This window comes from Scyliorhinus canicula, chromosome 18 (genome assembly GCF_902713615.1).
Source record: "Scyliorhinus canicula chromosome 18, sScyCan1.1, whole genome shotgun sequence".
Lineage (NCBI taxonomy): Eukaryota > Metazoa > Chordata > Chondrichthyes > Carcharhiniformes > Scyliorhinidae > Scyliorhinus > Scyliorhinus canicula.
This window is the reverse complement of record NC_052163.1, coordinates 82,981,407-82,996,806: the sequence shown is the minus strand read 5'-3', so window position 1 is coordinate 82,996,806 and position 15,400 is coordinate 82,981,407. Positions and strand designations below refer to the sequence as shown.

Sequence of the window (15,400 nt, the reverse complement as noted above, 5' to 3'; positions counted from 1 at the left end):
CAAAGGGTGGCGGTTGATGGGAAATGTACAGCCTGGAGTCCAGTTACTAGTGGTGTACCACAAGGATCTGTTTTGGGGCCGCTGCTGTTTGTCATTTTTATAAATGACCTGGAGAAGAGCGTAGAAGGTTGGATACGTAAATTTGCAGATGACACTAAAGTCGGTGGAGTTGTGGACAGTGCGGAAGGATGTTACAAGTTACAGAGGGACATAGATAAGATGCAGAGCTGGGCTGACAGGTGGCAAATGGAGTTTAATGCAGATAAGTGTGAGGTGATTCATTTTGGAAGGAATAACAGGAAGACAGAGTACTGGGCTAATGGTAAGATTCTTTGTAGTGTGGACGAGCAGAGAGATCTTGGTGTCCATGTCCATAGATCCCTGAAAGTTGCCACCCAGGTTGAAAGGATTGTTAAGAAGGTGTACGGTGTGTTAGCTTTTATTGGTCGAGGAATTGAGTTTCGGAGCCATGAGGTCATGTAGCAGTTATACAAAACTCTGGTGCGGCCGCATTTGGAGTATTGCGTACAGTTCTGGTCACCACACTATAGGAAGGATGTGGAAGCATTGGAAAGGGTACAGAGGAGATTTACAAGGATGTTGCCTGGTATGGAGGGAAGATCTTATGAGGGAAGGCTGAGAGACTTGAGGCTGTTTTCGTTAGAGAGAAGAAGGTTAAGAGGTGACTTAATTGAGGCATACAAGATGATCAGAGGATTAGATAGGGTGGACATTTAGAGCCTTTTTGCTCGGATGGTGATGTCCAGCACGAGGGGACATAGCTTTGAATTGAGGGGAGATAGATATAGGACAGATGTCAGAGGTAGGTTCTTTACTCAGAGAGTAGTAAGGGCGTGGAATGCCCTGCCTGCAACAGTAGTGGACTCGCCAACATTAAACGCATTCAAATGGTCATTGGATAGACATATGGATGATAAGGGAATAGTGTAGAGCAGGGGTGGGCAAACTTTTCCGTGTAAGGGCCACATTCAGAAATTCACAATTTTAAAGGGCCGCATAGTATATTAATTAATAGTCCCGGTTGTAACCAATTAGCGTGCGGCATATACCTCAGCGCTTCCCCCCGGCGGCATCCTGCCTTTAGCCCTCTTTTTCTCTACTTTTCAAAAATGGCGCTTCACCCGGTTATGATTCTGGGCGCCTCATATAGAGCATAGAACATAGAACAGTACAGCACAGAACAAGCCCTTCGGCCCTCGATGTTGTGCCGAGCAATGATCACCCTACTCAAGTCAACGTATCCACCCTATACCAGTAACCCAACAGCCCCCCCCCCCCCATTAACCTTATTAAAAAAAAAATGTTTTTTTTAATTATTTTTTTTAATGATTTGATCTTGGTGGGCCGCATAAAGACCTTTGGCGGGCCGTAGTTTGCCCACCCCTGGTGTAGAGGGACTTTAGAGGGGTTTCACAGGACAACGCCACATCGAGGGCCGAAGGGCCTGTACTGCGCTGTAATGTTCTATGTTCTATGATGATATTAGGAATGTTACTGAGGTAAATATCAATTGGGATAGTGTTAGGGAAAAGGGAAACGAGAAGGAGGCTTTTCTGAAATGTGTTCAGGAGAATTTCATTTCCCAGAATGCTCCTGGTCCAATGAGGGAGAAGGCATTCTTGGATCTGGTGCTGTGAAATGAGATCAAGTGAATGAAATGTTAATGGGGCAGCCAAACAGACCAAAACTGACAGGAAAAACTGGAAGAGGCTAATGGGTGATCATTAATGCATTGGTGTTTCAGATACAGGCGAGGGACATTAAAACCAGAGGGAAAGCTAAGGGATCCAAAGCCAGGGCTCCTCGGATGAAGGGGGGATGGGAGATTACGATGAAACAATTAAAGAGAGTGTATGATGCATGGCAGGTGAGATAATGGATATGGGGGCAATAATTGGTGGGCAGGCTGCATTGGAAAGGCTGGTTCTGTTTAAAATGGATAATTGTCATGTCTGACAGCTTTCAGCCTGAATTCAAAAGGGAATGGGAGTGAAGATAATTTTCCAATCTTCCCCAAATGCCGGGGAGGTGACAAAAGACTAGAGTGATAAATGTGACACCCTTTCCCAAGAAAAGATGAAAGGACGGCCGCAACTTAGTTACTGCAGGCTGGTGTTGGGGTTTAGAAACAATGAACTGGAGAAGAATTAACTGCACTTGGAGAGTTTTGATTAATTAAGGAGAGCCAGCCTTGGAAAAAGAAACAGATGTTGGATTAAAGTAATTGAGTTTTAGAATGAAACTTCCTCTGGAGTCTGTGTAACAGACCAGGCATTGAATGAGATTGCAGTCATTTAGAACATAAGAGCTAGGAGCGGGGTAGGCAATTCAGCCCCTCGAGCTTGCTCTGCTGTTCAATACGATCATGGCTCATCTCAGCCTCAACTCCACTTTCCTGCCTGTTCTCCACAACCCTTCAACCCATTACTAATTAAAAATCTGTGTATCTGCTCCTTACATTTACTCAATATCCCAGCATCCACCGCACTCTGGGATATTGAATATCACAGACTCATGACCCTTTGACAGATGTACTTTCTCCTCACCTCTTTTAAATCTGCTATCCTGAAACTATGACCTCTCATTCCAGCTTGTCCCACAAGAGGAAACATTCATTCTATGTCTACTCGGTCAATACCTCTTACCATCTTCTATACCTCAATTAGATCTCCTCTCATTCTTCAAAACTCGAGAGAGTAAAGGCTTAAACTGTTCGATCATTCTACATAAGACAAACCCCACATCTCTGGAATTAATCTAGTGACCTCCTGTGAATTGCCCCGAATGCAACTACATCCCTCCTCAAATAACTGTACATAGTACTGCAGGTGCAGTCTCACCAATGCCGAGTGGAGTTGCAGCAACACTTCCCTATTTTTGTACTCTATTTCTTTCGCCATACCATAGCACAGTGGTTAGCACGGTAGCTCGGTAGCACATTGGTTAGCACAGTTGCGTTGCAGCTCCAGGGTCCAATGTTCGATTCCCGGCTTGGGTCACTGTTTGTGCGGAGTCTGCACGTTCTCCCCGTGACTGCATGGGTTTCCTCTGGTTTCCTCCCACAGTCCAAAGATGTGCAGGTTAGGTGGATTGGCCATGCTAAATTGCCCTTAGTGTCCAAAAAGTTTAGGTGGGGTTAAGTGGATAGGTTGGAGATGTGGATTTAAGTGGGGTGCTCTTTCCATGGCCAGTGCAGACACGATGGGCCGAATAGCCTCCTTCTGCACTGTAAATTCTATGATTCTACGATAAAGGCCAGAATTTGATTTGCATTCGTTATTACATGCCGTACCTGCATACTAGTTCTCTGAGATTCATGCACTAGGACACCCAGATCCCTCTGCACCGAACAACTCTGAAGTTACTCTGCATATAGGTGATACGCTGCCTTTCCATTTTTACAAACAAAATGCTTATCACCGTTAAACTCCATTGGCCAAATTTTGACCCACTCATCTAACCTCTCTCTATCCATTTATAAGGTTCTTAATTCCTCATTGCAACTTACTATCCCACCTATTTGGTGACCTGCTGAGGGGTGAGCGAGCCGGTTTTACACAGGGTCTATCTGTCAATTTGAATATGATTAGAGTGTTGCACTTATTATAGGCAAAATTGGGATTGTGAGTTTTGAGTTGCAAGAGAGATAATCCAGGTGTGGTAGAAGTGGGTGGTTTAAGGTGCTGTGAGATTATATCCTCGCAAGATTGAGCTTTTCTTGTTAATGAATGTGGTGAGAGATATCCTCACTTGCATGGTAAGTGGAGTTGTCAGTTGTAGAAAAATGGAAAGAAAGCCAATAAAACTCCAATGGATAAAACAAAAAGTATATTCAGTAGAATCCAAGAACTTGTGCTTTATTAGCAAGAAACCATCAAATGTAGAAATGTGAAGGGACTAATTGGATGCAAACTGAGAACAAAATGCTGAGGGGGAGAACACAATCATGGAAGGGGGAGCAGAGAAAATAAATCAGAGAACAGATAGCAAACACAGCTACTTAAAGGCAGGTACAAAAAACCTAAATATAAAAGCAAAGATTAACATTGGCGAATTGACTGAATCCACTAAAACATTGACTGGCATTAGATGAGCCAAACGAGACTATGACCTTTTGCACACCATTTCGGCATCACTCTTCTATCAATACAGGCAGCCCTCGACTTTACAACATTTAGAACATAGAACATAGAACAGTACAGCACAGAACAGGCCCTTCGGCCCTCAATGTTGTGCCGAGCCATGATCACCCTACTCAAACCCACGTATCCACCCTATACCCGTAACCCAACAACCCCCCCCCTTACCTTACTTTTATTAGGACACTACGGGCAATTTAGCATGGCCAATCCACCTGACCCGCCCATCTTTGGACTGTGAGAGGAAACCGGAGCACCCGGAGGAAACCCACGCACACAGGGGGAGGACGTGCAGACTCCACACAGACAGTGACCCAGCCGGGAATCGAACCTGGGACCCTGGAGCTGTGAAGCATTTATGCTAACCACCATGCTACCCTGCTGCCCAAATTTGAGTTCTGACAAATGGCACTTATAACATCTATAAATTTACACCCCATTTTGACTTCACAATGTCGTTATTGAGTTTATGATGTCATGCCAACACATTCATAAATGCGCATTGACGTCCTATGCTGCCCATTTGGGGCGGCACGATGGCTCAGTGGTTAGCATTGCTGCCTCACAGCGGCAGGGACCCGGGTTCAATCCAACCTTGGGTGATTGTCTGCGTGGAGTTTACATTTTCTCCCCATGTCAGCGTGGGTTTCCGTCGGGTGCTCCAGTTTCCTCCCACAGTCCAAAGATGTGCAGGTTATGTGGATTGGCCATGCAAAACTGCCCCTTAGTGTCTAAATGTTGACTGGGATAGGGCGGGTGAGTAGGCATGAGTAGGGTGCTTTTTCAGAGGGTTGGTGCAGATTCATTGGGCCTCCTTCTGTATTGTGGGAACTTTATAGTTCTATTCTTCCATTCTATCTGTATAACTGGACAGGTCGAACTATCTTTATTAGGTATAAACAAATGTTTTATTCTGTTTAATATTTTTTTGCACAACTGTCATGATTTTAAAGCTTTTATGTACTTATGTTCTATTTAATATGTGCTCAGACTCACAAAACTTCAAGGCTAAACAGGCAACTGACAGTGATCGAATGGCTTCAATATAACCCCCACACTAACCGAGGAACTTGTGCTGAAGCGTGCAGCCATTAACGCACGACTCAGCAACTTGACAGGGCAAGTGTAGAGAGTATTTCACACCGGGTACCCACAAGTGATTAACAGCCCGGGCTCAAGAACCAATTCCCCAATTGTACTATTGTTCCTACAGGAAAATCGGTTTGGACTTATAACTATTCGAGTCACAACCTGGATTTCAGGAACCAATTGCAACGTGCAAGTGCTCATCCAGGTACATTTTAAACGATGTGAGGTAACCTGCCTTTACCACCCTCCAAGCAGTGCATTCCAGACCATTACCACCCTCTGGGTAAAAACATTTTTCCTCAAATTCCCCCTTAAACTTCCTACCCCTCATCGTGAACTTGTGGCCCCTTGTAACTGACCGTTCAACTGGGAGAACAGCTGCTCCCATCCACCTTGTCAATGCCCCTCATAATCTTCTGCACCTCGATCAGGACTCTCCTTAGACTTCTCTGCTCCAGCGAAAACAACTTTTCGTAACTCTTCGTAACTCAAATTTCCCATCCCAGGCAACATCCTGGTGAATCGCCTCTTCACCCCCTCCAGTGCAATCACATCCTTCCTATAATGTGGCGATCAAAATTGCACACAGTGGCCTCACCAAAGTTCTATACAAGTTGGTGGGAGACCAGACACAGTCATATTGAATGATGGAACAGGCTTGAAGGGCTGAATGGGTGACTCCTGTTTCCATTTCTTATGTTCTAATTTCATGTATATGAAGCAATGTAATGCTGTATTTAAAAGGGGACATATAGATATAGAACAGTACAGCACAGAACAGGCCCTTCGGCCCTCAATGTTGTGCCGAGCAATGATCACCCTACTCAAACCCACGTATCCACCCTATACCCGTAACCCAACAACCCCCCCTTTAACCTTACTTTTTAGGACACTACGGGCAATTTAGCATGGCCAATCCACCTAACCCGCACATCTTTGGACTGTGGGAGGAAACCGGAGGAAACCCACGCAGTCACGGGGAGAACGTGCAGACTCCGCACAAACAGTGACCCAAGCCGGGAATCGAACCTGGGACCCTGGAGCTGTGAAGCATTTATGCTAACCACCATGCTACCGTGCTGTCCCTCATCTCAGATGATGAGAGACAATTTAGTGATAGGGTCAACTACTAAGGGCTAGAATAATATCAATGGATTTTGTCATTATCCAGATAATTATCTTGATAATTCTAATTGGTACAATGTGTCAGTTTAAATGATTAAGACACGATCATTGAAAAGCCAAAACGTGGAATTGGCTGCTTTGATCAAAAGGTGAGGGGGACAGGAATTCATTTCTCCGACCTATACAACTGATATCTAGGTTGGTTAGTGTTTTCTATATAAAATATGTATCCCATTCACTTTTCATTCGGCATCTGAATAATTAAACAGTGCATAATTAGAGTATACAATGCAATGCTCATGAATTGAGACTGGACATAATATGACAAGGAGCTTGGAGAGCGCATCTCGGAACTTGTCTGATTTGGGTTTTGCCAGGTTCGATCTGAAATTCCTATTTAGCATGCAACAATTGTACTTCCGCACTTCAATTTTAAATCTATTTGAACAGCTTAATAAAGCTTTTATACATTTAAATACAACATTTAACAGCCTTTTTATGTAAAAAAATGAACTTAACTTTGACAATTCCCACCATGATTTCATGCCCGACCATAACCAATGCACATAAACAGCTGCAGTGAGTAAGCAGCAGCGGCATTTTCAGGCAAAAAGGATCGAAACCCGATGCCAATTAGAACCTCACACTTGTGGTGGGATTTTCCTGTCCTGACACTGGTGGGCATCGTCACGAGCGGGACGAGAAATTTAGAGAGCAGCTGATCTTAAAATCCCACCCCAATAATGATTTGAATGGCTATTCCTGATTTTTATCTGGTTCTTCACTGCAGTTACAACGCCACGTTTACGCCAATCGACGAATACACGTGTCACATCATCGTCACTTTCTTCATCAAGTTCATCATCATCTCTATCACTTTCTTCATCAAGTTCATCATCATCTCCATCACTTTCTTCATCAAGTTCATCATCATCTCCATCACTTTCTTCATCTTCATCAAATTCGTCTCCTTCAAATTCTTCAGTTGAGTTATCAGCTTCCATTGGGAGGAATCCGTTCATGCGTTCATTGAACTCTTTATCAGTCTAGAAAGTCAAACACATCAGGCATTCATTAATGAATTGATGGATTTTGAATGGAGAATGTGCAGGAGGAGAGTAGATAACCGCACGGGGCCATATTCTCACCCATATACTGAGTTTAGCAAAAAGTATCAAGCAGCGCTGAAATTCCATACTCATGTCTAATGTTTGAGTAAAGTAAAGAACTTCAGAAAATTGTCCATCCATTTCGACACACTCCAAGATAAATATGGGTGGAAATTCTGAAGGTGATAAAGTGTCTCTCTGGTCTAGGGTACAACAAACAAAATGGCAGCAGCAATGCCTGATTTTGTGTGAAATAATTTGATAAGCTTCTGGTCTTACAAACTTCCAGAGCACTTTCACAGTGAGGAGAGTGGGTAAAGTTCCCCATTGTGGCTGAGTTTACTGGTGTTTAACTGAACCATCCCGATCAGGAGGCTCGGATATTCCATCACTAGCCTGGTCTTAATTCCCTGCTCACAGCCCAGGCTGCAGTTGGTCTAGAATTGGCCTCAGGACCCTTGGATTTAGAGGGGAAAGTCGGGCAGCGTTCCCATTTCTGATCACAATGGAAAGTAGTTGTTACACAGAGATCAGATTTTATTTTGATGCTGCCCATTGTCAAAAATCCTGCCCACGTGAATTGTGGAGGTTCACATATCAAACCTGAGAAAACAGAGAGCGTCAATGGACCGATCTCCAATCAGTTTAGTCTCTTTTGGGGGTGGGGAAAGGTGCCATTTTGTACCGGGATCAAACATTTCACATCTTTATTACTTAACATTCACAATCCAATCAATTTCCCAATGATTTGAATGACAAGATACCAGATTGGAGTTAAAATTGCCGCAAGGCACCGTGGACGCTGGTTCGATTCCGTGTGGAGTTTGCACATTTTCCTGAGTCTGCGCGAGTATCACCCCCACAACCCAAAAAGATGCGCAGGGTAGGTGAATTGGCGATGCTAAATTGCCCTTAATTGGAAAAAAAATTGGGTACTCTAAATTTACAAAAGAAAAGAAATTGCTATTGGTCCCAGTGTTGGGTTTTAGCCCCTCACAGCGGGGAGGTTAGGGCTATGGGGAGTTAATTCAGCTGGTGGGTTGAAAACTGTCAGCACTGTCACATCATTTGTAAATTGTCATTTGGTTTGGTGCCGGTGAACCCATCCCATGCTTTTTGTTCAGAAAGTACAGCAGACAAACGAGCCCATGGTGCTGGCTGACTGACAGAGCAAATGTAACACACTTAGATATCAAAAGGAGAGAGGAATCTATTTTGACAGAAACATTGGGAACGGAGGGTAGATTCTTTGTTATAATGAGGTGCTGTGATACCACTAATCAAGTTGGCTATTTTGGAAGGTTATTCCAAAAGCACAGGATATTAATGAAATGCAGAAAGCAATAATATTAAGGGATTTGAGGTACTTGTCCAAGGAACACAGTGGACAGGATTCTCTCACCCCGGGGCCAGGCGTGAATCTCACCACGCCACCCCGACGCCAGTTCGCCGATTCTCTGGAGAGGGGAGTATCTGAGTCATTTGTGCTGGCGCGGTTGACGCGGTGCCGGGCGGGGGCCACTCTGCGGGGATGCTCCGCCCGGGATGGGCCGAGCAGCCATGCAAAAAAAGCCAAGTCCCGCCGGCGCCGTTCACACCTTCTCTTACTCGGCGGGACCTCGGCAAGGATCCATCCGGGGCTGCCTGGTGGGGGAGGAGGGGTCCTCCACTGTGGCCTGGCCCACAATCGGGGCCCACCAATTGGTGGGCCAGCCTCCTGGGCTGGGGGCCTCTTTTGTTCCGCGCCGGCCCCTGTAGCACTACGCCATGTTGCATCAGGGCTGGTGCGGAGAAGGGAGCCACTGGGTATGTGCGCATTAGCGCCAGTCCCACTGTGCGCATGCGCAGACCCGCGACACCCATTTGACACCAGGGATCAGCAGCTGGAGCGGTATGTGGTGCAACGCAATGGCGTTTACGATGGCGTCAACACTTAGCCTCAGGATCAGAGAATCCCACCCAGAAAGTTAGCACAAGTGCAGCAGGTAATCTGGAGGGCTAATGGAATGTTGGCCCTTATTCCAAGGGGGTTAGAGTATAAGAGTCGGGAAGTCTTGCTACAACTGCACAAGCTGCTGGTGAGACGACGTTTGGATTACTGTGAGCAGTACTGCTCTCCTTATTTAAGGAAAGATATTGGCTGGAATTCTCCAGCCATTGGGATTCTTTCTTCCCGCTGGCAGTGCACCCCTGTCTGTGGGTTTACCAATGGCGTGGGGTGGCTTCAACGGGAAATCCCATTGGCAAGTGGAGGGAAGAAAGAATCCCACCAGCAGCGAATGGAGCGTCACCGAAAAACATGCGGCTGGGGTACCGGAGAATCCAGCCCTGTTATTTCATTGGAGTCAGTTCAGAGCAGGTTCACCAGGATAATCCCCGGTGTGGAAGGATTCCCTCATGAGCAAAGTTTAAACAGGTTGGGACTCTACTCCTTGGAATTTAGAAGAATGACAAGTGATCTCATTAAAACATATAGGATTCTTAAGGGGCTTTTGACAGGGTAAAAGCTGAGAGGATGTTCCCCTCATGAGAGAGTCGATGGCCAGAGGATCTCAATTTAAGACTGAAATGAGGAGGAATTTCTTCTCTGAGATGTTTGTGTGTCTATCGAACACCTTGCCACAGAGAGCTTTGGGGGCAGAGTCCTTGTGTATGTTTAAGGCCGTGATAGCTGGACTCTTGATCAGTAAGTGAATCAAGAGATATGGAGAAAGGGCAGGAACGTAGACGTGAGGAATGTCAGGTCAACCATGATCCTATTGAATGGTGGAGCAGGATTGAAGGGCCAAATGGCCTACTCCTGTTCCTATTTCTTATGGTCTTATATCACACCTCATTCAATAATAGTACCACAATAACTTTTAGCTAATAGATGCCCTAGACTAGACAGCTTGTACACACCAGGTCTCCAAACGGGTTCATTCCCACAGTAAACGTGTGTTTCCCCATTGAGTACTCCAGATTGTGCTGTTCGATGTATCTCACATTGTCCTCCCATATCTTTCTCCTGTAGGTCTCTTCTTCCTGAATAAAAACATTAAGGCAGTCAGGCTGTCGCATTTTCCATTCGTAAAATTATTTAGAATCCTGATGCAAAAACTGAAGTTACATTTTGCTGTCAGGTTTCTATCCTCTCATTCATATTGTAGAAGATACACTCATTCCTCTTCCCATAGACACAGAAAGGTAAAGCAGATTGAACCCGCGCTCTGAGAGATCAAAGCTTTAGGCAGTCTTTTTTCTAGGGTGCGCAGTCCTGATGACAGAGCTGGAAGTCAGCTGCATTTTTGTTTATGTGTCAGCAGCCAGCTCCTGCAGTCACACGAGATCCTCGTGTACCGCTGACATTGTCAGAAAGGTAGAAGCAATTTTTAAAAATGTTAATATAATGAGCATTCATGGCATACGAATATATGACCAGCAGGAACTTGCCAAGGCACAGTGAGGCTCGACTTGCTCCTGTCATGTCTCTGAGACTGAATCTCTCTCTGCATCTCAACCTGACTGCGTCAACCCACCCGGCACATTTCCCACTCTGGAATCCCAGCCTGAAAGTGCGGTAGGAATAATCGGCTGAATTAGGTCAACATCTTTATCCCAGGATATAATGTTTGTGATGAGTAACAGAAAATTGGAAATCGAAAGGAAATATGGATCATTCATAGGCTGGTTTAGCTCAGTGGGCTAGACAGCAGATTTGTGATGCAGAATAAAGCCAGCAGCGCGGGTTCAATTCCTGTACCAGCTGAGAATTCTGAATTCTCTCTCTGTGTACCCAGACAGGCGTCGGAATGTGGCAACTAAGGGCTTTTCACAGTAACTTCATTGCAGTGTTAATGTAAGCCAACTTGTGACAATAAAGATTATTTACATTTACATTTCCCAGGTTAGATTTTATCCCCTCTGGGCGGTACGGTGCCTCAGTGGTTAGCACTGCTGCCTCACGGCACCAAGGACCCGGGTTCGATCCCAGCCCCGGGTCACTATCCATGTGGAGTTTGCACATTCTTCCCATGTCTGCCTGTGTCTCACCCCCACTACCGAAAGATGTGCAGGGTAGGTGGATTGGCCACCCTTTTGAGGTCCACCAACAAAACAGAAGAAAGGAAACAAACTGAGGGGCAAAGGAAAAAAGGGCTGTTCCTGTCAGGGGCACTGCCCAAACATAACAAAGATCAATGGAAACTTAAAAACATCAAATAAGAGTGCAGATAAAGGAGTTAGTAAAGCACTCCAACCACTGTGGTGCCCACTGGGCACGGAAGCCTCGATGATGCCCGTGGACACCGCATGTTCCTTTCCAGGGACACCCTGTCACGAATGTAAGCGCGGAAGAGGGACAGACAGTCTGGCCAGACGACCCCCTCGATCACCCGTTGCCTGGACCTATAAATGGCACGCTGAGGTGGATTGACCATGCTAAATTCCCCTTTAATTAAAAAAAACAATTGGGCACTTTAAATTTAAAAAACGATTTTGTCTCCTTTATCCCATTAATTTTGGCAGAGTGTTCTGATTGGTGAGTGTGATGACAATGTCGATATGTTGACAAAGAATGGTCCTGAAGCTACTCAAGGTGTATTTATGGTTTCTATGGTAACTTCAACAGAGGCCCAGTGGAATCCAGTAAACTAATTTACACCAAAGACTGAATTTAATTCCCTTCCTTCCCTGAGGTGGGTTTGTGATGAGGGGGAGGAGCATTTAAATGGGCAGGAGGCTGTAAGGTGGGATCACCCCCTAGGCCCACCCCCTCCATTCCTCTTATCCAATGAAGTTCAGGGCGTGAAGGCTCATGGGTAGCTGCCCCACCACTGGCGACTGAGGTTCTAATGTAGACAATAAATGCCCAATTAGGGGCCTCCTGCCACCCCTGTTGAAATCGAACCGGGCAGAGCATTTATCATGTGCCAAGGTTGAAAAGCAAACCCTGTTCGATTTGCTTTCAGGCTTCCAAGTTGGGGTCATTCTGTACCTGACTGAGGGACCCAGTGTTGCAAAGTGTTGGGGTCCAGTGAGAGCCTCAGCCTTGCCCTTGCTGTCAGGTCATCACCAACTGCAACCCCCAGCCAGCCACCACTCAATGGTGGACTAGGCCTCAGGTGGGTATTTTACTGGAAGCAACATTACCACCAGACAAACAATGCATAGCTGACAGCCTTAAGTTGAATCGCAGCTCTTGGGAGTTGGGATTTTCACCCTTGGTGTTCTTTATCCTGTGCGAACCCTGTCACTTCCCAGTAATGTCCTGATTGACACCTAATTCAGTGGGCCTTCCTAATAGTAGGGGATGAGGGGCTCTCACCAGCTCCCCAGCCAGTGGGCGAGACCCATGTCAGCTATAATAAGTTGTTCCCTATTCTCTGCTGTTTAATTGTGAATTCATTTGGCCCTCTTATTGGCGTTTGAGATTTAGAGAACTCCCTTCAAACTTTAGGATCAATATATTTTCAATTCACTTCACATATCCATTTGCCCCAACAGAGAACTCACCTCTCCCATCTTAACCCTCAATAGTTTACCAAGTGTGTGGAATCTCTCCCCCCTTCACAATGAGCTGAATGTTTGGAATAAGCTCCACATTAGAACAAATTCCCCTTTTACCTCGGTGTACTGCTTCTCATTTTGTGATTTCCAGTTCTTCCAATCTTCATCCAGTTTTGAGTCAAATGTGTGGCCTGAAGCTACAACCAGAATCGACAGCAGCACACAGCCCAGAAACAGAGAGAGCTTCATGATGGACAATCTAATGGAGCAAAACCAATGGCATCAGACATGGAGTGGCCAATATTCACAGATTACTGGGGAAATAATGTTTTGGTAAAAATATTCTGCAAATGTACAAATACTATCTTCCTCAATCAATTGGTGTCACCTTTTTGCATTTTAGGTTTATTGAACAGATTAAAATACTTCATGGTCAGTGGACTGTAATCTTTCTGCCATTATGTCTATTTAATTAATGTTGTTCAATTATTCAAGACTAATTATTAAAAAGAGTAGGTTATAAAGAAGCCTGTGAAATTAATTTAAATTATACTGATCTGAAGAATGATCCTCATTCAGTGATAGCATTCCAGCCGAAGATGTACTGACCAAATGGCTCAAGTAATATAGTGGTTATGTTACGGGCTTAGCACCATCCAGGAAATGTATCAACTTCCAATAAAAGTTTGTAAATAAAAGAAGCAGCTTTCAGTAAAATAGTGGGCTCTGGATGTGATTGATGAGGGAATTAACCAATTAAATTAATTCTGGTCAGGTGGATTAGGTAGATTGGCCATGCTAAATTGCCCGTAGTGTCCTAAAAAGTAAGGTTGGAGGGGGGGGGGGGTTGTTGTTGGGTTACGGGAAAAGGGTGGATACGTGGGTTTGAGTAGGGTGATCATGGCTCGGCACAACATCGAGGGCCGAAGGGCCTGTTCTGTGCTGTACTGTTCTATGTTCTATGTTCTAATAAGACTGGTGTCACTATATGCAGCCATTAAAGCGTCAAAGAAAACTGGTGGATTGTTATAAAAATCCAACTGGTTCACTTGTTACTGAAATGCTCTTTATTCCCTAAATGACCATCCTTACCTCGCCTCGCCTACATGTGACTCCAGTTCCATATAAGACCTGAAGACCATAAGATGTAGGAGCAGAATTAGGCTACTCGGCCCATCGAGTCTGCTCCACCATTCAATCATGGCTGATATTTTTCTCATCCCCATTCCCCTGCCTTCTCGCCATAGCCCCTGATCCCCTTATTAATCAAGAACCTATCTATCTGTCTTAAAGACACTCAGTGATTTGGCCTCCACAGCCTTCTATGGCAAAGAGTTCCTCAGATTCACCACCCTCTGGCTGAAGAAATTCCTCCTCATCTCTGTTTTAAAGGATCGTCCCTTTAGTCTGAGATTGTGTTCTCTGGTTCTAGTTTTTCCTACAAGTGGAAACATCCACTCCACATCCATTCTATCCAGGCTTCTCAGTATCCTGTAAGTTTCAATAACATCCCCCCTCATCCTTCTAAACTCCAACAAATACAGACCAGAGTCCTCAACAGTTCCTCATAAGACAAGCTCTTCATTCCAGGGATCATTCTTGTGAATCTCCTCTGGACCTTTTCCAAGGCCAGCACATCCTTCCTTAGATATGGGGCCCAAAACTACTCACAATATTCCAAATTGGAGCCTCAGTCTCAGACGTACATCTCTGGTCTTGCATTCTAGCCTTCTTGGCATGAATGCTAACATTGCATTTGCCTTCCTAACTGTCGACTGAACCTGCACATTAACCTTAAGAGAATAGTGAAAAGACTCCCAAGTCCCTTTGTGCTTCTGATTTCCTAAGCATCTTCCCATTTAGAAAATAGTCTATGCCTCCATTCCTCCTTCCAAAGCGCATAACCTCACAGATTTCCACATTGTATTCCACCTGCCACTTCTTTGCCCACTCTCTGAGCCTGCCCAAGTCCTTCTGCAGCCCCCTTGCTTCCTCAGTACAACCTGTCCCTCTACAGATCTTTGTGTCATCTGCAAACTTAGCAACAGTGCCTTCAGTTCCTTCTTCCAGATCATTAATATATATTGTGAATAGTTGCAGTCCCAGCACCGACCCCTGAGGCACACCACTAGTCACTGGCTGCCGTCCTGAAAAAGACCCATTTAGCCCCACACTCTGTCTTCCACTAGTCAGCCAATCCTCTATCCATGCCAGGATCTTACCCTTAACATCATGGCCTCTTAACTTATTTAACAGTCTCCTCTACGGCACCTTGTCAAAGCCTTCTGGAAATCTAAATAAATCATGTCTACTGGTTCTTCTTTGTCAAACTTCTTTATGGCCTCTTTGAAGAACTCTGAACAGATTTGTCACCACATCCACATCCATGTGGTTTATTCTTAATTGCTCTCTGAATTGCCACAGTGAGCT

The 15,400-nt window shown here is 45.0% G+C and overlaps 2 protein-coding genes across 2 annotated transcripts in view; one reads left to right on the top strand and one right to left on the bottom strand.

Moving 5' to 3' along the window:
- LOC119952927 overlaps positions 1-15,400 on the top strand; it is a 1,042,551-nt gene that overhangs the window by 74,964 nt on the left and 952,187 nt on the right.
- On the bottom strand, positions 6,853-13,229 carry LOC119953606 (procathepsin L-like). Its single transcript, XM_038778031.1, has 3 exons — positions 13,088-13,229; positions 10,385-10,507; positions 6,853-7,420 (listed from the first exon to the last, which is right to left on the bottom strand). The coding sequence occupies exons 1-3, from the start codon at positions 13,217-13,219 to the stop codon at positions 7,082-7,084; spliced, it is 594 nt and encodes a 197-aa protein (XP_038633959.1). The 5' UTR covers positions 13,220-13,229; the 3' UTR covers positions 6,853-7,081.